This window comes from Silurus aristotelis (assembly GCF_946808225.1).
Source record: "Silurus aristotelis genome assembly, chromosome: 7".
NCBI lineage: Eukaryota > Metazoa > Chordata > Actinopteri > Siluriformes > Siluridae > Silurus > Silurus aristotelis.
The window spans coordinates 22,341,230-22,364,265 of record NC_139580.1 but is presented as its reverse complement, the minus strand read 5'-3'; the positions used below and the strand labels follow the sequence as shown (position 1 = coordinate 22,364,265).

The 23,036-nt window shown below is 37.0% G+C and overlaps 3 protein-coding genes across 5 annotated transcripts; 1 reads left to right on the top strand and 2 right to left on the bottom strand.

Moving 5' to 3' along the window:
* Positions 1-1,068: 1,068 nt before the first annotated feature.
* On the bottom strand, positions 1,069-11,486 carry ticrr (TopBP1-interacting, checkpoint, and replication regulator). Of its 3 annotated transcripts, none has more exons than XM_083546639.1 (22): positions 10,412-11,486; positions 10,077-10,320; positions 9,752-9,984; positions 9,408-9,618; positions 8,767-8,908; positions 8,474-8,601; positions 8,152-8,343; positions 7,916-8,061; positions 7,709-7,809; positions 7,513-7,600; positions 7,348-7,430; positions 7,031-7,258; positions 6,866-6,953; positions 6,707-6,782; positions 6,474-6,608; positions 6,193-6,283; positions 6,020-6,078; positions 5,796-5,930; positions 5,548-5,690; positions 2,554-4,558; positions 2,013-2,141; positions 1,069-1,733 (listed from the first exon to the last, which is right to left on the bottom strand). In XM_083546639.1, the coding sequence occupies exons 1-22, from the start codon at positions 11,093-11,095 to the stop codon at positions 1,603-1,605; spliced, it is 5,472 nt and encodes a 1,823-aa protein (XP_083402765.1). In that variant the 5' UTR covers positions 11,096-11,486; the 3' UTR covers positions 1,069-1,602. The 3 variants fall into 3 exon arrangements, with proteins under 3 accessions (XP_083402765.1, XP_083402764.1, XP_083402766.1); XM_083546638.1 differs by having other exon boundaries at positions 10,077-10,323; positions 10,412-11,464; XM_083546640.1 differs by having other exon boundaries at positions 8,767-8,898; positions 9,404-9,618; positions 10,077-10,323; positions 10,412-11,229.
* Positions 11,487-12,296: 810 nt separating this feature from the next.
* zcrb1 (zinc finger CCHC-type and RNA binding motif 1) lies at positions 12,297-14,204 on the top strand. Its single transcript, XM_083546641.1, has one exon. It carries the CDS (start codon positions 12,382-12,384, stop codon positions 13,039-13,041), a length of 660 nt encoding a protein of 219 aa, XP_083402767.1. The 5' UTR covers positions 12,297-12,381; the 3' UTR covers positions 13,042-14,204.
* A 2,859-nt stretch (positions 14,205-17,063) lies between these two features.
* cUnh11orf96 (chromosome Un C11orf96 homolog) lies at positions 17,064-18,952 on the bottom strand. Its single transcript, XM_083545727.1, has one exon. It carries the CDS (start codon positions 18,587-18,589, stop codon positions 18,218-18,220), a length of 372 nt encoding a protein of 123 aa, XP_083401853.1. The 5' UTR covers positions 18,590-18,952; the 3' UTR covers positions 17,064-18,217.
* Between the last annotated feature and the right edge of the window lie 4,084 nt (positions 18,953-23,036).

Here is a 23,036-nt window from a genome sequence, read left to right as displayed (position 1 = left end):
CCATCTAAATGTTTTTTTTTTTGTTTTGTTTTTTTCATTTATGATTTCATAAAATGAAGAATACAAAACATTACAATTAATTAATCTTCCTAATTTATAAAATTTTATTTTTCAAGTCCCGAGAAACAATTGACTGTTTGGTGCAATAGAGTTCTATGCATAATCAGTGACCTCTAATGAGAGACATGAAGCTGCTTATAATTTTTCAAAAGTTTTTCCAAATTGCCTTTTTCTTCCACCTTATTTTACCTCTTCTCATCTTTGGCCTGCAGGCCCTAATTTGGTGAGCTCCACTCTAATGTTTTGCTGTAAAAAAAAAATTCAATTTTTATATTTGTTTTATACTTGTACAAAAAAAAAATCTGGAAGATTTGATAGATGATAAACGATAAAAAAAACCCCGACAGTTTTAATAAGTGTTAATGTGTAAATGCTGCAAAAAAAAAAAAAAAAAGCCTTTCAGTCCAGAACACTTGTTTACGATAGGATGTGCCTCCTGACACTTATTTTATGGCCACTGTATTCTAGAAGCCACCATAGATCCTACTGTGGTGCATCTTGAACATGAGCAAGAATTATGAACCTTCTGAACCAACTGAGAGGGAAAAAAAAAGCCCAGTGCACCTTTAAACTATTGGAGCGTTTGCAAAATGAAGAAGGCGTACATCCTTTTGAAGTAAAGGCATCTGAAATTGCAGCATAGGTGATGGTAAGATGGCTTGACTGCACCTGAACAATATATTTCTCCTAGGGGGCATAAATCGAATCTGTTGATTATATTACCTCAAAGTAACCAATAATGAGTGAATTATTTTAATAAATAAAATAAAATGAAATCAGTACTTATATCTCCATTATTATCTAAAACTTCAAGCCAACATTTAATAACAAAAAACAATAAATTCTGCTGCAGTTCAATGTATGTCCAGTAGATGGCCACATTATAAAAGTGATGTAAAACTGAGCAGTTGGATCTTGCGGTTTCAGAAGACATCATAGAAAAATGTTGCAACAAATATTCAGTTTTGTTTTTTTACATTCAAAGTTCTATCATGATAATCCAAAACCTTTTTAAGAACATAATCTTTATTAAAATAATTTGTTTCACATTTACAAATATTTCACAGTTTATTACAGAACAAATACCAGGTGTGTGAAAGTAAAAGTGCAACATGTTTTGCAATTACTTTTTTCTACAAACCCAGATAGAGTATGAAAATGGCACCACTGCTCTACTACATGAACATGGCGTTTCCTTTGTCTGCATTTATCAATAATTATTTTTTTTTGTTTAAAATTTTTCATTAAGATCTATGCTAAAATGCATAAAATTTATCATAGGCAGTAGAAGAGAATTTAATCGCAGAAAATGTTCAACAATTTACAGACTGAAGAAAAAAAAAGGACCATAGACGACAAAAAAAAAAAAAAAAAGAAAAAAGAATCGGACTATTTTTAGATTTTTCACATAATTTTAAATATATACAATAGTGCATAAAATTCTAAAGTCCACATAAGAGAATAAAAACAGATACACACAACAATGAAACAGAAATACATAAAAAGACAGCAACAACAACAGTATTAAGGTTAGTCAAAACCTTATTGATCCAGCAGTCTCTTCCGGCTGTATGTCCTACCACAAGACTGGCGCTTCCGTGGTTGGCTAAGAGGTGAGACATTAAACGTGTGCATGCCTTTACTACCATACTGCTCTGAGTTTCCACTTGATTCTGTGGAAAGATAACAAAAATGCAAGTTAGATCAATGTAAAAATGTACTAGATAATAAAATGTTACAAATATAAATTTTTTAAAAGGTTTAGTATGACAAGATTTAAGTGTTAAACATCCTGCAAATTGTGAAAAAAAAAAAAATAAAGAAATATATCCTGCCATAGCACTTTAAATGAAATATTAAGTATTTGTCTCTTTCTAATGTTAATTTTTAGACAGTGACTGTTTAAGTACAAATCTTCTTTATATCACGTGTTCCTGGTAGAATCATCTCACCGTCTGATTGTGTGGTTTCCATGGTAACAGAGGCCTTTTTCCCTTTGTATAAAAGGGGTGACTGTGTGAGAGCAAAAATTCCACTGGCAGAAACCGGTTTCTTCACTTTGGAGTGTGGAGGGGTGACCACTGTAAAAACAATCACCCACATGGTCCATATAGACAACAGGTAGGGAATAATTGGTAATTCTACTAACAATGATAATTTGATATCATTTAACAGCTCTTTGGACTAAATATTTGGAGTTAACAGCAAACAGATTTTAGATGCAAATGACAACTGAAGGTCTTTTGTCTAGTTACTTGTAAGTATATATATTGAATATGATATCGGGCTATCCAGCATATCGGGCAATGAATATCGGGTTAAAAGTACAGAATTTCAGCTTTAATTTTAAGGGTCAGAAATAATTGGACAATTGTACTTTTAGCCCGATATTCATTGGCACATTCAACATAACCCCCTCAGTGTCAAACTACTTCTTGTCCCCCCTCTATCTATCTGTCTATACTAATAAGAGATGTGTGGTTCAAGTCTTACCTGAGCCAAAAGTTCCTGTCCCACTTATCCATGATAACTCACTGCATTTCATATTGTCTCTTTTGTCACAGTTAGGCACCACAGATTCTGTCCAGTCCTTCTCCTCTGAAGAACAAAGTTTGGATGGAATACCTGTGTACTTAAAAGCAGGCACATCCCTTAACTCCTTAGGTTCTTCTGCCCCTGGCAGTCTAAACACACCATCAAGTTCTGGGTCTTCCAAGATGTCAGCCCCTTCCTTGCTCTCCTTGGTCCCCAGCAATCCCGTCCTCGCCCTTTTCTTGCGAGGCCAAGTCCTGAAGTTCTCTGGTGTTGACCTTCCTAGGCTCTGAGGAGACGGTGTCCAAGGCACGTGTTCCCCAGCACCCAGAGGAGAAGGGCTATTTGTAAGCAGCCTTGTAGGTGTAATTGACTGGCATATATATTTCTGGACACTTCCCTTCCCAGGTGTGCAATGAGGTGGAGATATACAGCTAGGTTCTCGATGCTTTGAACAATGTGTTAGTGGGCTATCAACTCTTAAAGGCTTGCTATTTAGATGTGAAACCAGCCCTTTAGTTGCATCAGATGTTTCACCAGAATTAAAAGAGTCAGTACGCTTGAACTTAAGCTTAGGCAAACCTGATGCCTGCATTTCCAGTTCTACTTGATAAGTAAGAGGATTTGATTCAACAGGCTGCTTCTCTCGATGCACAGGTGTTCCCGAGGCTTGTGGATGAGAGAACACTGGAAACCCAGGTGAATAACCAAGCCGCGCTGCTGCCTTTCTTTGTTGTCGATCTGGAGTCTGACGAAAGCCGTATCTACTACACGCTTGCTTGATTTTGGCAGGAAATGCTGGTGTGCCTGTGAATTCAAAAACCTCTGAGGATTTGGATGGCTTCCGTGAGAAGGAAATGTTCATCTTAATACCACCGGTTAATTCGGTCTTCACTACAGAGGCTTCTGCAATATCAATGCTCTCTTCTGTAGAAGTAGCACTGAACTGTGATGAATCAAATTGTTGAGTGTCTGAAGAAGATGCCTCCTCCATCATCTGAAAGCTTTCATTCTGTCCATCAATGGCTTTTGTTTTGGTATGATGTACTGCCTGGTTATGCTCAGTCCCATCTGATAAAGTATTTGGATGATTTGTGCTACCGGATGAACCGCTGCCAGATGATGGTGATCTAAGAGTTAATTCTGGTGAACTCTCTTTTTGAAGCGACATTTTATCACTTAAGCCTTTTGCTTTGTCAAGAGGCTGAGTAGCTAAATGTTTAAGAGGTGTTCTTCCAGAACGAGTGCACATTGTGTGAGTTGGTCCAGGGCTTTTAATAGGTGTTTTCAATCCCGGTGTTGGTGGTGATTGATGTTCATAAAAAATATTATTTGGACTCTGTGGGTCATCTTTCCCCTGCAAACTTAATGTTCTTCTAGTTTTCTCTGACCTCTGACTCAGCTCTGGTTCTTCAGTGGCAACATGTCTTCTAACCTCAGGCACACTTAATGATGTTTTAGGGGACACATTGCTTTTGTGTTGACTTGATTTCTCAGGAGTTTTGAAAATACCACCCTGATCTCGGCCAAGTTTGCTTGGTGTGATCAATCTTGGGGAATATCTAATGGAGGCAACTGGAGAATCTGGGACTTTAAAGTGTTGTTCTGGCAATCCTTTCCATGGAGATGGAGACCAAGTTACACTTTTCCTTGGGGTTCTCACGTTGGGACTTCTAACAATGGGGCCAGAAGGGGAGCCACATTCCATAAAGCTTTTCACAGGGGTTTTAAGAATGCCTTTTAGTGGGCTTTTCTTTGGTGTTTCTAGCACTAAGCATTTTGATGCAGGAGATCTAGATGGACTTCCTTTAAGGACCATGCTGTGTTCTCCAACAGCACAGCCTGGGCTCTTAGCGAAGAAACAGCTTTGACCTTTGGTGGAAGAAGTGGGGGTCCTGGGAGTTCTGCTCCCAAACGAAGAAGCCAGCTGTTTGTATGGAGATTTTTGTGGAGTTTTATTGGAGTTCTGGGGGAAAAAAACATGAATTGTATAAATAAACATTTAGGATTTGTAATAAACATCATTATTATATTCTTTTGAAAAGTAAATTTTTGTTTATTTAAAAAGACTTTCAATGGACCAATATATCTAAGCATGCATTGTGTATAACTATAGTTCTTAACATGAGTCTGGAAATCACCACTTGTTCTGCAATTGTATTATTTATTGTTAATATATTGTAGATATAGTTTTCTAATCCAAAGTCTTATAGCTTGTAGGGTCCGAATTAGAGGTTGACTGATAGATATTACCGATAGCTAGGTTGGATTGTACTTATCGATAACCGATTAATCACCCGATAGTTTTTAGAATGGATACTGCATTAAAAACACTCCATGCAAAAGTTACATGCAAAATATTACAAAGAAAAAAACATAAATAAAAGTAAATGTAATTTCAATGCTCTGGCCTTTGTGAAGACATTTAAAGATGACCATTAAAGCATTACCATTTTATGTGAAATGGTAACTCTTTAAACTAACATTCCATTTGTAACATTAATTGAAGTTAATAAATGCTTTCGAAGTATTGATCATGGTTCGTTTGTTATTTTTAACATTTACAAATACATTTTGAAGTTAAGATCATTTTAATTTTATCTGTTAACTTTAGTTAATGCACTGTGAGCTAAGATTAAATGAAGCTTGCGTTTCAAGAAAAACAGCACATGGCATGAGTGATTCGCCTCTAAAGGCCACTCTCGAACTGTATATTGACAGCAGACATTCTCAGCCGGTCCAGCGCAGAAAAAAATTTGGGGAAAACTATTAGTCGTTTTTTTTGCTGATCTCCAAAACCGATTAATTGGTCGACCTCTAGTCTGAATGGACAAAGTGCAGAAACAAAAACCTTAAATGTCTTTAAAATATCCACTACATGTAATATCAAAATTTGTTTATATTCATTAAACTAAATCTGTACAGAGCGCCGTGTGATGCTGACAGGTTTATTACCTCAAAGACAGACTCTGTAGACCCAAGCCGATCAACTTTGGCGTTTCTAATGGTCGATCTGGATGTGGAAGGGCGAGCAGGCGACTCAGCCGCACCAAAAAGAAGTCTCATTGGTGACTTAACCGCCTTAATATTAATACCACCTACAAGTATATTAAGGTCTTACAGGTTAAAGATCTATATTTATGTATTATCCATATTACTGTCCCAATAAGAGTGGAACAACAAGGCAATGTGTTCTTGCGCACCTTTGCTCTCCGAGACTGGGACCTGTGAAGAGGACAGTGCTCTGTCCAAATTTCGGGACCGTGGTTGTGAGCTTGAATAAAAGACACTGGAATGTCTCCTTTCAAGTTTTTTTATTCTAGGACTTCTCCTCAAATCTAGCAAAAAACAATGTCAAGACATGAATAAAACAATCTCTATATATTTCTTTTAACATTTACATTTATAATAAATAAAAGTAACTGACCCGTAGCAGGTTTAACTGGAGACTCTTCAACAATGATCAGATCAGTGTCACTTGAATTCCTGACGAAGAAATCATACGCAAATTATTCACCATTTTGAGTTGAAATAATAATTAAATAATCATGTTTTAAATAGCATGATAAAAATGATCACTGCTTAATTTGTGGAACTTACCTGCTATTTCTCTGTCTATGTAACAGACGATTTGATACCTGCTTATGAAGGGGGGTCTCAGATACTTTTTTTGTTAATAAATTGTGTGGTCCTGCAATTAAAAAAATAATTTTTAAACTAAAAATAATAATGCAAAGAATAAAAAAAAAGTGCTTCATTCTTAAAAATTAAATAAAAAATTCAAAAAGTGGGGTATGACACTATTAGGTCAAGGCACAATGAAATTAAGTATTAAGTCATATCATACTCATTTGGAAATAAAAAGAGCAAAGTTTTATTACCATCTTCCATCTGTGACCGCTTCCTTTTCTTTATTACATCTACTGCTGATACAGACTGGCTCCGAGGCATTTTTGTTTTCTTTGAGGTAGACATTGTCTCTTGGTTGAAAAGGTTTCTCCGCACCTTTGTCACTTCTGAAAAACATTGTTGACCGTTTACAGAAAAGTATGACATAATCGGCTACATGACAAAACATTGTACTTAAAGCAAGAAAGGATCTTAAATTACATGCCTTGAACTGTTTGTTTTTGGGTTGGTTGGCCTCCTACATTGCACTTCTCTGCAGGAACACATTCCTTTGGTTTAGCCTGTCATGACAGCAAGAAAACAATGGCAGCGATTTTTCCACAGACATAACTAAATCAAAACATAAAAAAGAACCTATACTCACTTGTCTTGTGGATTTCCTGGGCATCTCTATTTGCCGAAGGTTTTGGGAGGCCTCAGTCATACTCTTATGACGTGTAAGCATGCTGGTTCTAAAAGCAAACAAACAGTGAATTATATAATCATTGACATACATTTGAATATAATATACTCTGTGTTCGTTACCCACCTTCTCTTTTTAGCTGAGCGATTGCGTAACTCTTCAAGCCGATATCCGACACTGGAGACTAGGCTCTGTGTGGCTGACACTTGTGAAGGACTTACAGAGACACTTTCTTTTGCCATGGAGTCATCACTAAAGAAATCAGAAGGCAGAACTGCAACAAGTATTTCAGGCAGCTGAGTGCCAAGACTGTGGTAGACATCTGCCAGGACCTTAGGTATGCCAGTCAGGTACCTATAACATATGCACACAGTACCTCTAATTACAAAAGAATCATCTTAAAATTACAAATTCACAATCTGTATTGAAGTTCAAGTACTTACAATGGTATAACCTCCTCCTGCATGAACTTTGACAGGTAAACAGGATCCTTTGTGAGAGATATCACACGTAGCATTCCAGCCATCTAAGACAAAGACCAGTGGAAACTTATTAGAGTTTGATGTTCTGCTATAATAATAATTACAATAATCTTGATGAGTTCTTACCTCCTCCACCATCTCCTCCACATGATCTTGATCAGGTGAAGACAGCGGTTTACACAGCTCAAGTCTGAGGACAACTTGTAGCTGACAACTAACAAGTAAAATTTGAAATTTGTAATCAACGACAATTATTATTACAATCTTCTAAACAGCCATAATAATTCATTTGTTGATGTTAACAAAAAAGATCAATACATACTCTCTAATTTTACTCTCAGCGTCTTCATTACTTTCATAGAGCTGACGAATAGACTGGGTGCTTCTTAAGAGGTGCTTCTTGATTATATTTATGAATGAAGCCTACACAAGGAGAGCAACAATGAAGGGTCAACAACTGCAAACGGTTTCACTAAAGCTGATTAGTGAAAACTCTATGGACAATCTACTTAATATAGGTTTTGTTTACCCCAGTAGTGACGTTACTTTTCACGAAACTTTCCACCACTGAAAGCAGATCCTGCACTTGAGTGACAAGAGTGACACACTTATCCTCCACAGCCTGTTGATATCTCAGGCTCAGATGGGAAAGCAGTTCCTCTTCATTTTTAAAATCTATGATACAGTAAATATAGAGTTCAGTAAATTCTGGTCATCTGTAAACACACATAAAGCAATGGTTAAACTAAAATTTATATTACTCACGCAGGGGACCTGGTCTGGTCCTTTCACTGGAGCTTCTCTTGCCTCTCTTCTCTGTGCCTTTGGCGGTGTTGGAAGAATCTGCTTCTGTCTGACTCTTTTGTACTTTTGCATTAATGCGTGCAACATTCAACATCTGCAAAGAGCGACTCATAGTCTTCATCTTCTGGCGAACTGGTGTACGCTGAGTACCTCCTTTGGAACAGATCATTAGCAAACAATCAAAAGTATTGTAGCCCTTTACAAATATCACATGTCAAAATGAGTTGTAACACAATGGCTCAAAAAGAAAATAATGTCAATAGCAAATCAGGGATATACTAACTTTTCTTCCCTTTCAAGCCACTGCTGGGACCAACTTTATTGTTTTTATAGAGCTCTGCCAGGCTGTTTGTCAGCTCCTGAGTATCGTCATCTGTTTGTTCTTGTTCCTCTGGAGCAGCATGCAGAAGCCTACAGGGGATGAAACACCAAGAGTGGCACATGGCTTAATATTATTTATTAATTGTATTATTCCTAAATGGAAAAAAAAAAAACAACAACAACCAGCAACTGCCAATAATTAAATGGAAATTGTGACTTAGTATTATGAGAATAATAACAAATAAAAAATAATACCTCATTGACTCCATCAAATGGCAACTAATCCCAGAATGGTCAGATAGAGGAAACCAGCCCTCTGTAAGCTCTGCTGTGTGATTAGTCTGCTGCTGAAGCTCTTGAGTTGCCCACTCAGGAATCTGATGTGGACTTGGTTGTTCTGGGGAATGCAAATTGCAAATGGCATTTTAAAAAGCATTTTAATTAATATTTTTAAATAATGCTCTCCTTTCCATATAACATAATTCTTAAAATGAGGTATACTGTGTGTAAACAAGACAACCCATGTAAACTATCAGTCTGTTTGCATAGCCTGGGTGGAATTTGTTCTGCTAATTTTTTCCTACATATTAGACCAATGTTGTCTCACACTACACAGACCAAATAAATTATAGTATAAATTTAAGAAGAAATGTGGTAATAGGAAAAAAAAAATAAACCTCATGAAAATAAATCGAGCTAATTTTCATGGAAGCAGAGACCACACGTTTTAGGTCATTTTGGTTCATGCCTTCTAATTAAATGAACAGAGGGTGTATGCACTGAGATCAATTCAAACCATGTGAAAGAAGCCACTATTGGTGTTGGAGGCAAAGCATGGCAACAACAAACATCCCAATCCAGTCTGGTTTTTGTCAGTTAAAACATGACGTACATACCTGAGGTATCATCATCTTTCATGACGTCCTTGAGAACACTACTGACAATGTCCGGTAGCTCTGAGGAGTCAAGAAGGTCTCCAGTTTCTGAGGGAACGAGGCATGCACTCAGAGCTTCGTTACTGTTGAGAACTGTCAGAAGAGCCAGATTGGAGGACAATACTGACAGTACTGCAGAGTGGACCTGCCCTCCTTCACTGACCTCGGCTAACTGTACGAACACAAAATAAACAAACATTCAGTTTATTTAAAAAAAAAATTATATTTTGTATCATAATTAACTATGCAATAAAGTCGTGCTATATCTTGTTTATAGTAGCTTAGATGTAGAAAAATAATATTACCATGTCAGAAGCTAAAATGGAAAGCTCATTGAAGAGACTTTGAAAAGCAACTTGGTCTTGCTGTGGTTTTTGTGGACAAGAGAGGACCCAGCACTCTGAAGCTGACTGTCTGAGACAGGAGGTGTCCAGGCCACGTAACACACATCTGAGAGTCACCTCTACAGGAGCGCACAGACACCTTTGTCTGCATGCCATAGGCTCCACTGAAACACTGCAGGTCCGTTTGTCCTCATCTTGCAAAACATGAGAACAGCAGTGTCAAAGCTAAAGTATATGAAACTCATAAGGATGTCAAAAAATAATTTTCTGGGGCAACATTTATCACCTGCCCCCCAGCAAAGGGTCCCTGTGAAAGCTGGGAAAGCTCGCTTGTATGTCTTTTCAGAAGACAAAACGTATCCTGTTCTTGAGCCAGTTGGAAAGGCGAGCTTGTCCCTAGTGCTCGAGTTAGGAACTTTATGTTTTGGGGTAATACCCAGGGTGAATACAGGGATCACTTTTCCAGCTACAAGCTGCAGTGCCTCCATTATGGTCTTCAAGCCAGTGAGGTCATCAGCCTGATCATCAACCTGCTGACAGAGTGTTTGGTATTACCTACAATATGTGTTTGAATTATCTAAGTAGTTGAAATTGTGCATTATCGAAAAGATTAAAACAAACCTGAAAAGACCTGCAATCGGCCCAGTGCAGGACAACTTTCCGATAAATGAGCATGTCTATCAGACCCTTTGGTAGAATAAGCTCATGCAAATCCTTTTGACCACCAGAGTTTCCGCTGCGCAGCTGCAAGAAATCCAGCACCTCTCTACTGGAATATGGACACTCTGAGACAAGAAACACAACATTTTCTCCTTGGCATGAGACATCCTCATCTGCCATGGGAATATTTGTTGTGTTCCTAGTTGACCTTCTGGGTCGTAATGAGAGTTTCGTGGGAGAAGTGATGTCTGGTCTGTCCCACTGGAAGTCCAGGAGAGTCTCCTTTAATGTGTTCTGCACACACATCGCTGGACTCGGACATCGCAATCTGTGCTGGATATCAGAAGACTTCTGACTGCCACCAACTTTATGGATCAGTTCGTCTTCAAAATCGCTGAACGCTTTCTCTTGCAGTTCTTTGAAATCGGTGCCTCTTGGTATAAGACTTGCACTTTTTACACTTCTTGAATGGAAAAACTTGTAGCCCCATCGCACGTTCTCGAAACCATACTTACTGCCCAGGGAAAGCAGAACCTTCAGTATCCACTGCTTTACGTGACTGAGGTACACGTCTGTCTGAAGGCTGAGCGTTTCAGCACGAGAGTCGACATCGATAGCAAAAACAACGTTATGAGCGGCCATCATTCATTCGGTAAGAAATACTTTCTAATATGTCAACTGTAGTGTTAATAATAATATCTACACAAAAAGCCTGGCTCGATAAAACACGTATAAAAGTGGAGACTGCATGGCTGTTTACTTAGATAGCTAGGTAACTTGCTCCACTAGCAACATCTAAAATGATGATATAGTTAGCACAGTGGAGGAACAAACCCCAAACTAACTCTCTATAAAGAATCACACAAGGTCGAGTAAACGATTTTCCAACGTCCTCAATAAGTGAAAAACATGGACTATGTATAAAATATTAACATTAAAAGTACCAACTACAACAGAGTACAAATCGCCATTTTCTTCTGTTCTCCGAGCTCAAACACTTGGCGCTTCACAGTTGACTTTCCAAACTCGAGCTGTCATTGGCTGTAGCGGTCTACATGCGTCATCCATTTCTCCGCCTATGATTGGACGAGAGTAACATCAATCAAATCTCCTTTTTAAAAAAAACCATACACATTATTATGACGCGTTGGTATTTCTTTTGTATAGCCAATATTTATATTTATTCTAATGTTATTGATTACTAAAAGCATTATATTTATATAATGATATATTATTACGTTATTTATCTAATGTAATATTTAGGATATTTATTTTGAGAACTTCACCATCCATGTGCACAGACTAACAAAAAGGGCGAGTTTTTTATTTTTTTAATCATTGCGCAGAATAAAATGTATGCATTCATTCAACATTCACGATTTGAATACTGTACATGAACAACGGTAAAACCACCACATGAAAAAAACATACACGAATAGAAGAAAAAAGGTGATGATACAGTTTATGATAAAGATGATAAAAGATTTTTTTTTCTTGAAATAAACCGTCACAAGCAAATCACGGTTTTTAAGTGCTTTATATGACTGTGAGGAGCAAATGTAAACAGTTGAATCCCAGAAGAGATGAAAATCGAAAGAAAAGGTTGCGTAAAATAAACTAAAGTTGTTGGCATAGTCAATATACAAACTTTTTTGTAATAAATAAAAGAATAATATCTTTGAGAAGAAGGGCGTGAAAAGCTGGGATCAGCAAGGAATGTATTACAATTATTTAAATATATATATATATATATATATATATATATATATATATACACACACACACACACACACACACACACACACACACACACACATATATAAACAAACACGTTCAACAGTTTCGTCATTTCCGCCAGCTCCAGGGGCGCGAAGTATTTCCGGTTCAAATATTTACACAAATACGAAGACGGAGCGACATTTCAGTGGAAAATGAGCGGCGGTTTGGCCCCAAGTAAAAGCACAGTTTACATTTCTAATCTGCCGTTTTCTCTGACAAACAGCGACTTGCACAAGTTATGCACGAAATACGGCAAAGTCGTGAAGGTGACGATTGTGAAGGACAAACAGACGCGGAAGAGTAAAGGTGTGGCGTTTGTGCTGTTCCTGGACAGAGAATCAGCGCATAACTGTTCTCGGTCTCTGAACCATAAGGAGCTGTTCGGCAGGATGGTGAAAGCCAGCATCGCTGTTGACAATGGAAGAGCTGCAGAGTTCATCAGGAGAAGAAACTACACAGACAAGACCAAGTGTTACGAATGTGGCGAAGACGGTCACCTGAGCTACGCCTGTCCAAAGAACTTGCTCGGAGACAGAGAGCCTCCACCCAAAAAGGAGAAGAAAAAGAAGAAGAAGATGAAACAGCTTGACGAGGTCGAGCCTGAGGAAAGTGAAGAGGAAGGAGAAGACCCTGCACTGGACAGTTTAAGCCAGGCCATTGCATTTCAGCAAGCTCGAATTGAAGAAGAAGAAGACAGACGGAAGAAGCAGATCACAGCAGACTCGAGCCACAGTTCCACATCGGACAGCTCGCATAAACCCAGGATCAAGAAGAGCACATACTTCAGTGATGAGGAAGAACTCAGTGACTGATGTACTTTACCCAAAAAAGAGAAGAAAACAAAACAGCTTTATAAGGTTGAGCCTGAGGAAAGCGACGATGAAGAAGACCCTGCACCGGACAGTTTAGGATAAGCCATTGGGTTCCAGCGAGCTTGAATTGAAGAAAAAGACAGACAAAAAAAAGCAGATCACAAGAGAAACAAGCCACATATACCAGATTATTATAATAATATTAGTGGGCTTATTAGTTAGTTAGTTAAAATATTCCAAGTGGGCTTTCTCAAAAGCTTATCCAGATCCTGCAAGTAAAATGGGATTAGAAATAATGTGGTGTTTGGAAAGCTGTTGTTAGTGATCTTGCATGAACAACCCCTGTTTGGAAACGTTGTGGTCACTCAATAGAGCAAACTCGTTTGGCTTTTAAAGTCTCTGCTAATTGTTTTCTCATTGTAAATAATGTCTGTTACTTAGTATAGATGTTTACTTAACGATTAACAACAGTTAAATGTTATGTAAATAAAGCCAAAACTATTTTTGTGTGGATAACTAGAGCTGTGCTAATCGACTGTTATTAAGAGACGAATTAATAAGTTTGGGAACATAATGTTTAGTTCAAATATAAAAAAAAAACCCAACAACATTTAATATTGAATTTCACATGATCAACAGTCAAGAATTTTCCACACTTGAAGAATTCAAATACAAACAGGCTTTCTGATACAAATCTGATTTCTGACCAAATGTATATTCTTTTAATAAAATACAATAACTTTTGTTTTTTTGATTCCCAACTTGCGTCATGTGTTTTGTTTGAAGGCCGTAGATAAAGTGGTTAATAAGGATGAACCAGTGAGATTTTTAGATGTTATTTTGTGATTAAAAAAAATCATTGAGTTTTAAGACCTCCAAGTTTCTAGATTATCCAGAGAGATTGGTTGAAGTACCTTTAAGGAAATTCAAGATTTAACCTGAATTTCAGATAAGTGCTGCTGCTTAGACCTGACAGCCTAACTGTTATGTATGCTATTACAGGCATGCTATTATAGAAAAAGAATCAATTTATTTGATTAGTTTTCAATAACAGCACATGCCAAAATGTTCTATTTGAAGCCCCCTCCATACAAACCCCTGTGTTAGTTGTTACTACTGAAATTGTAAGATAATTAAATGTACATAAACATATGGAACTGAAACTATTGTCAGAGCTGTTTTTCTTGCTTTTTGTCATAAAAATAATAATCTTCTAACCAATCAGAAACGAGATAGCAATTGCATTGTCATACAAAGATGCACAATATATCTACAACCTTTCTGTGAAAGGTTTTGAGCGTCGCATGTGAGCCCAAAATGTCTTTTTTTGTGTAGACATAATAGCCACAATTATTGAAGATTTAGTTTTAAAGATTTAAATTGAAGACGAAAGGAAAAGGGCAGCTCTCTTTTACAAGATTAACTACCAGTGTCCTAATGTGTTGCAGGAACAGGGTCTAAAAAAAATGAATCAGTTCTCACAGGAAGATCTAAAAAGAAATAAATGGATAAGGTGAGTCAGTACGAGACAAAACTAGACAGTATCATGAACAGCTATTTTTCTTTTTCATAGTAATAGGATGTTTACTGTCAAAATGATTGATTACACAGAAGACTCCAAAGTCTCTTATTGTTACTTGTCAAAAGAAGCTGTCTACATTTAGAAGACTAAAATAAATCAATAAAGAAATGCAACACATGGGTAGCATCATTTTTCAATACTTTTTGTTTTCACTTAGATGCAAAACTGCATTCTATGATTATTACCAAGAACATGGCTGATTTCTTTAGAACTTGCTCTATATTGTTGATGTTCTACACTAGCTGGGATAGTTTTTCATCAGTAACTGTTTACATGACTGACCAAGAGGAACTAGAGGATAATGGTGCAAGGTCCTTTGTCTAAACTTTGTTTAAAAAGCTTAAATAAGCTTCTCTGTCTCTACCCAAAATGGAAATACCTAGTGAGTACTTGTCTTGGGTTGCATTTTGAGATTTCACTGTCTTTGCACAGAGAGTAGCTTAGATCACAATTTCAGCTTCAAACCTTGACTCTCGAAACAAGTTATTACAGCAATACAACAGAATACCTAAGTTAGATTTCCTATGCATTACTATTGTCTACTTTACCTCATGGCATATTGAGAACTCCCATTATGTATTCCCTTGCTTACTGTCCTCAACATGATTTAAGAAAACGAGATCCTGGATGAGAGATAAGTGGCTTCTGTACACTGTGTCATTTCACTGTGTACCTTTGACAGAACAGTGTGTGGGAAAAGATTATTCTATTCTGCTACAGGTCTGAGAAAGAAAGAGGTGGCAAGAGAGAGGGAATAGCATAATGCTCGAGGTAATCTGTCTCTTGGTCTCAGCCCAGTACACATGATTGTTCTGTTCTGTGGCGTGTGAGAATCTAGATTAGATACACAGATAGTGAGTGCATTCTCAGACAGCTAAACTAAAAAAATAAATAAAAATAAAGAATGCCCATACTTTTAATATAGAATGGGGTTCAAACGGTTGTATGTAAGTGTACATGGCTGGGTGCTGTTTTCTCATTTAGTCAACCAGTACCAGAAGTGATATCATTCACACTGAAAACACAGCATCGCCTTAACTCCAAATATGGTAAATGAACTTCTGAAGGGGATTTTGCATAGTGTTTTTATTTAGAATGGCTTGCTTGCTTTTTCTAAATGGAAAAAAAAAAACTGAACAAATTCCCAGTCCACCCTAGATGATTAATTGCTGTTGCCCCTCAGCATAAACAGACACAACAGGTGCCTATCAAAAGTATAAGATTTAGTTATTGTGCTTCTCCCAATAGTGCAGATCCAAATACTATAAAAGAATAATAATATTACTACCATATACAATAATTCTAATTACAGTCTCATATCAGAGACTACAGTAGGAAGAATAGCGGATTATTTAGGCATAAATGCTAAAAGCATTCTAGAAACATTCTAGAAAGTGTCTCCTAGCAAACATATGGACAAAGTAAGTCAATACAAGAATCATACTTTTTTATTATTCTAATCATATATCAGAGACTACAGCTCCCAATAATGAGTATTTCAGTGAACATCTAATACACAAGTGAGGCTGGAAATCTGGATTGAACTTCATAAAGAACAACATGTTGCATAACTATGATTAGGTGTAGCATTTCAGCTGCCTGCTACAAGCATGCTTTTTGAAATTCGAGAAAGTTTTTCTTTTCTTTCTTTTTGTTTTCAAGGGCACATGATAGGCAGCAGTAAGAAACATGAAAATGAAGTATACAATGTATGATATCTCCTAATAAAATCTCCTTTTAATGATTACAGTAAAAATACATACAGAATGCATGTAGATCATATTATTATGTATGATGAATCACTGCTTTATTTATGCTGGGAAATAGACGATGCAGTGTACAGGGCAGGTGGTGTGAAGCATAACACTGGGTTTGTTTTTCTGTCAATTCTGAGACATGATATTTCATCACCAAGGCAACTGTATAAAAAGTAGGTTACAGGGCTATATGAGTGCACAGAGGTAAGTGGATTAACTTGAGCAATGTTGTTAGATAAACACTTGTTAGATCACATTTTTGCTTGTCACAGTACATTCAGTGAAAGGTGTGCAAGCAGTGCTCTATATACACCGCATCTGTGCAAATCTATGGCCAGCTTTTAAGTGGTGCCAACTGAGTGATTTACTGCCGTTATACAGTATTTGCCCAATAATAATAAAATAAAACCAGCTGTGTTTGCCTCAGTAAAGTGGTCTCTTCAGCTGGTTGCAAAAGCATGTTTTTCTGTAATGTAATTAGATCTGTAGGCATGTAAAATAAAACCTATTTTTAGCTCTTATCCACACTGTCCACACAAAAACAGATCTGTCTCTGGGTGAAGTGTCCAGCGAGGGTCTGTCGAAATGTGTTTTCAGACTAAGGATGAGACATGCATACTACCTTATCAGAGACAGGCTCAACCATGCCCTGCGAAGTAGATTAATGATTGAATATAGGCAAATAAGATGAATATATTTCTTTATTAAAAATGATTAAAAACAGGATTTCTTTTTTTTATATAACAACCTCATAATAGCAAATATTTATTGAAGATATGATCACTTGTTAAGATGTAATATTACTGCAGTATGGCCTCATCAGCCATGATTGCTATCTATGAAGGGAGACAGCTTTATCACTTATAACTATATATAAGTGTTTAATCATGATCCTAAATTATTTTCTAGATGATTTGATGAACTCATGAACAACTTTCCTCTTAAAGATTAAATCAAAAATTACATTAAAATATCTATTTCCATTTTTTGTGTTTTGTTTTTACATGCATACACACCTGATTATCTAATGTATGTATAATATTATTTTCACTTTTGGTTGAACTCTACTTACTGTAAAAAGAACAAACCAAACAAATAAAAGGCAAAGTGACAGGTTCACATTATATTTATATATATTTATAAAATAATTTTACAAAGATAATAAAAGTACAACAATAGTATAAAGACATAATTTCATTTTTTTTCTTGTGACCTTACAAGTCAACAGCGTCAACAAAACGTTTCTAATTTCACTGTTATTAATAAGATAAACATCTGAATTCATTAGTAGATGTACTGCTCTGGCAGCCTCAGGATGTAGTGTCTACAGAGCGGGTTCAGTTCTTCCATCATTGACTCGACTGCACAATCATGACAAAGTGGCAAAGATAAACAGTAATAAAGCATCTGTTTTTTTCCAGTGGAATTATAACTAAAACAATATCAACATTTTAAACCTCAAACTGAGCAACAGACCTCAAGTATTGGGGATAATTTTGGAATATTTAAAGTATTTAAGTAGTTAAAAACATTAGAAATGCTACAACTAAGAAGCATAAATTATTTAGCTTGCTGCTTGACTGGAGTGACACAAGAATGTGTATAAAAGACTGCACTGTTTTAACTGCAAAGTAAGCTTCAAGGGGTTATGTGCAAAGAGCTTAGCACACTGGAGTCAACTCCAGCAAATAAGCTTTACAACAGAAAAGAGAATCACATGGAAAAGACAAATCTGTCTTTCTCTCTCTCTCTCTCTCTCTCTCTCTCTCTCTCTCTCTCTCTCTCTCTCTCTCTCTCTCTCTCTCTCTCTCTTTCTCTCTCTCTCTTTCTGTTTCTCTCATTGGGCTGAGTCTGAATCACTTGAGTCCAGGCTAGCTTGTGTCGGTGTGCTGGTTCTGCCGCTTTGTGTGGTTCCTGTGTGCTGCAGCGATTGTGTACTTCTCCTCAGGCTCTCCAGTGACTGCAGGAACGAGCGTCTTGCTCTCTCCTCCTCCAGTGGTGAGACTCCTTCCTCCTCTACTTCAGCAATCTCTGCAAAGGTCACTGGCTGAGTTTTGAAGCGAGCCTCTCGAGGTCTCCTGGGACGACTGCGGCCCCTGGCTGGGCCCTTGGGTACAGGGAGCTGCTGTGGAAACTCTTCCATTGCAGAAGCCATCAAGTGAGCAGGAAGCATATTGAAACCCACTGTCTCCACTGGACGTACAGCCATTGGAGGAGATGGGAAACACTGTGTGTTTATCCTCTGAGGTGCACTAGTTGCTTCGCCTTCTCTCCTCTTTTCACGTTTTACAGATTCCAGAGCGAATTTACTCTGTTTTTCCTCTTGCCACTCCAAAAGAGTTGGTGTACTCACAGAATGTAGCACGCTTAAATTACTTCACTTCAAAATGCTTTATGTCCTCATGTGGTGATAAATTTTCAGTCCAACAAGCTTGTCTTCTGGGTCCGCAAAAGCTAGTGAGTCAGAAGTCCTTGGATTGTGTGCCTTGCTGGGCAGCACAGTGTGGTTTTCTGAGATGCTCTGCTGCTAGTGTCTCTGTATCTGGGTTGTTTCAGCATGAACAGGAAAGAATACAGCAGAAGCTTTTATAGCTGCTTACTCCCTCCACATCTCCCCACTCCCGGTAAGTCCCTCCCTCACTTTATGACCAGTCATCTTTCCAGTTGCCATACCAAGCCCCCTAAATCAGCCCCCTTAAATAAATGCTTGCTACAGGACTGCTGGAGGGGAGGAGACTGTACTTATTACCATATACATACAAGTAAAACATATACATACAAGTAATCTTTATAAACTAGATTAAGCACACAATGTGAATTGTGCATATGTATATATGTCAAGTTGCTTTTAACAAAATATTCTATGGCAGAAGCAACAGTTTTGTCAGTTTTCTTAATTATTTAAATTTTTTCCAGATAACAGACTCCTGATTACTGATAGTATAACAATGACATATATACACCAAGCATGTCACAGACATATTCAGTCACTGACTAAAGCACATTAAATTCAAGGTTGTCATGGAAGCATTTATACACAAGATCCTCTCATTGCATGTCACAGGCTTAATAAGTGTCATCATCATCTACGATGTGTAACTGTGTTCAGATGTGTCATTACTATATATAACCTGTACTACCAGGCGATAAGTGATGTAAGGCAATTATAGCTGTTCCATTTTTGTCATGGACTCTGATGAGCCCTAAAAAGCGAAAGGGTGCTAACCCCCCCGCCCCAAACACACACGTCCTCATGCCTCTCATAATCCAAAGGCCAGTTACTGAAAGCAAGCTGCTGTTTTACTACGTTTTATTTTCGGGTGCCATTGGTCGCTCAGTGTCATTCATTTGCTATTTTCATTCAGTCACTCGAACATTATATTTTTAGTCACTGCATGTCACTTGAGAAAAGTTGTTCATCATGCTCTAAAAGAATGCGTTAGTCAGTTGTGACTTATTGCTGTAACCAGCAAAGACACACGTAGAATATATTACATATGCGGAGTGCACATTTGCACAATGCTTTCATATTTTAAATTGATGAATTTCATAACACAAAAGCCTTGCTTAATGTTTTACATTCCCTTATATTCTATTAATTGTCTTGGCACAATAATACTTTAAATGACATTTCAAGATTTGTAAGACATTTCAAGTGCTTGTTTTTTTTTATATAAATATACAGTGAAGTTAATGACTGTGTTTTAGATTTTAAAGAATCTACTTTTTCAAAACACCAACAACAAGCATGTTCCCACAACATTTCATTTTAGAGCTTGAAAAATGCTCAGAGGTTACCATGCGTGGGAACATCAACAAGATTATTGGAAGGGCATCCCAGCTGGTCTCTTTATAAAACGGCTAAGAAAATGGCAAGAGTGTGCAAAGCTGTCATTAAAGCTACTTTAAAGAAAACGAAATATGAGATTAAAGCCATTCTCATGTATTTGGTAAATGCATACAGTATAAAACATTTTAGACTGGTGATGTAGCTATTACTTTTTTATTTCTTATAATTGGTAAAAAATAGTTAAAACAAGGAAAACTCATTAGTGAATAGGTTCATGCATCTGACTCATTCTTTATGGTTTCCGTTTTTGGTACAGATGGGCTATAGTGGTCGAAAAGTGACTAACCAAATAGTAATAGGTTGCAGGATGGTATTTGTTTATGTTGCACTGGTGCTAAGGTCATTTACTGGCCTCAAACTTCCCTCAGCATGAACACTGCTGCTAAGCTGTGGAATACTGGAATATTATCCTTGTGTAATTTGTGCATATAAGAGGTTTTTAAAATAAAAAAAATAAAAAAAAGAAAGCCATGATCCAGGATCTTCATTATGAAGACATCAATGAAAAAAGAGAATACAGTAAATCCTAAAAAAAGCAAATGAATGTTAGACAGACATAATTCATTGCTACTGTAGCACAGAGGACATTGTATATATATAAATATATAAACATTGGGAATGATTGTAAAAAATAATTATTTGCACATTTGTGGAAGGAAGGAAGAAGCTACTAGGAGGTTAACTTCTTAAGTGTATGCATTCACTGTGGAGAACAGTAAGACCAGTGCTAAAAAATATATCCCATTCCCAGAACTCACATTCTCATACAACTCTTTTTATTCTCCACAACATCTCAGATTATCAGAAGTGTTATGTTTCATTATTATTCATTCTTTATTCTTACTCGAATACAGTAGTTATCTATTGTGTAGCCATCATCACAAACCTTCATTAACAGGAATAGGAAAAAAGACAGAAACAATGTTGGGAATCTCTTCCAACCTTTATGGCAGAAATAAATCAGGCTTGGGTTTAGAGTGCTTTCAAAAATATGGGGACATGAATCACAAGTGATAATTAGTGGGCTAAGTAACAGGCCACAAAGTTTCTAACTAGAGCTGTCTAAATTAGTTATGATTGCTGAAGGGAGAAAAAGTGCAAGATTGTTACAAATAAAGGAACAGCAGTCCCAGTGTCCTAACCACTTTGTGCAATTTGTGGAGAACACATGGTGAACTGTTTTGAATTTAGTGAGCAGACTCAAAAGGGAGGAGAATTTCCCCTTAAAGAAGAGAAGCCTGGTAGTGTGGTTGTGTGTATGGGGGAAGAGGGGGAAAGGATGGTGTTGTTGGCAGCTAGATCTAGCTCTAGCTCATTTTGTAAGCCTCAAGTTTCCCATTAACATGATTTTCCATCCAATTGATTAAATCCATACAGGCTGATTACATTTGATTTGGATAATACACGTGGTTGTTGAACAGAAGCCCTGAAGGCATAGTGGAACATGCATATATGAAATGAGATGGGTAAAAACCTTATCTGGCAGTGATCACAAAGAGCTTTCTGTTTTGGTAGAGGTGTGTGTTCTGATTTCCTTCCAGTCAGTGTGGTACTAATGGGCTAATGATGGTGGGGTGGATGGAAACAGAAGTGTGTGTGAGTGAGTCTGATGTAAGAACTGAAACCGGAATCAGCCAGCTGAACTCGGAGGAAAAAGTGTCTTGCAGGATTGAGCCTGGGAGTTTACTGGGAGTGAATTTACCAGCATCAATACCACTTTCATTACTTAGAACCAGGGGATATTAGATTTTCTAAATAAAATGCTTCTAAAATGTGATCTGATCATCATTTGATCATTCATAACAAAACATCCACAAGCTAAAAACAGACTTTTTTTTAAATCCTCTGTTCACTCCAGTAGGGGACTGATTAGAAGATTGAAACATCCAAAGGCCAGTAATGGAAAAGAATGTGAACTCTCATGGAAACTTCCTTACTGGCAAAAAAAATAAAACAAATATTTTATTAGCTGATAATCTAATAGTCTTTTAGCCCAGTTAGAAACTGTTCTTTTTTGAGTTCTAAAATAGCATGGTTCAAAATGTACCGCAGCCGATCAAAACAGTTTTTGAACGTTACTGTTCTGATCAGACCATACAGCAGAATTTCTTGTTAAAAACACTGAGATGTTGTGTTAGTCTGGTTTATTAGTTCATAGTCAGGACTAAACGTTTTCAGGTTGTAGGTCACACAATTACTCCATGTCAGCTGACATATTTTATACAACCTTGAGTTTGCAGGTCCCCCAGACAATTTGAGAACAATGTCAGTATCTGTCACTGCACCTTGTTTCTCAGGTGAAATAAAGCGATAAGGCTAAGGGTAATATGCATGACAGTCGTTTTATCACAACCAAGGGCATTGTTAATCAAGACACAAAGCAGAATGCAAAATATTCTTGATACAAATTCTCTGTAACACACAGCCTCAAGTAGCTTATTGGTTTTATCTATTATAATATGCTGACAAATGCAATGTGATAAAAAGTTATATAAAACAATTCAATATGTAATTATTAATATTTGCAGTTCTCTGGTACATGCAAGGTAGTCTGCTAACACTAAGCCTTGGAAGCTAAGCAAGACAACAGACAAAGTTTAGGCTATAGACAGAATAATAGGTAAAGATTAACCTTTATTTAGTTTGCCATTTGACTGTTTATTAATACAGAATTTATGAGTGATACAGACACGTGTATATCTTTATGCTTTAACATTAACTTTGTACACAGCTCAGCCAATCAGATTTTAAAGCCATTTTATTATGGGGTTCGGTGTTGACGCGCAGTGTATTATTTTACCAAAAC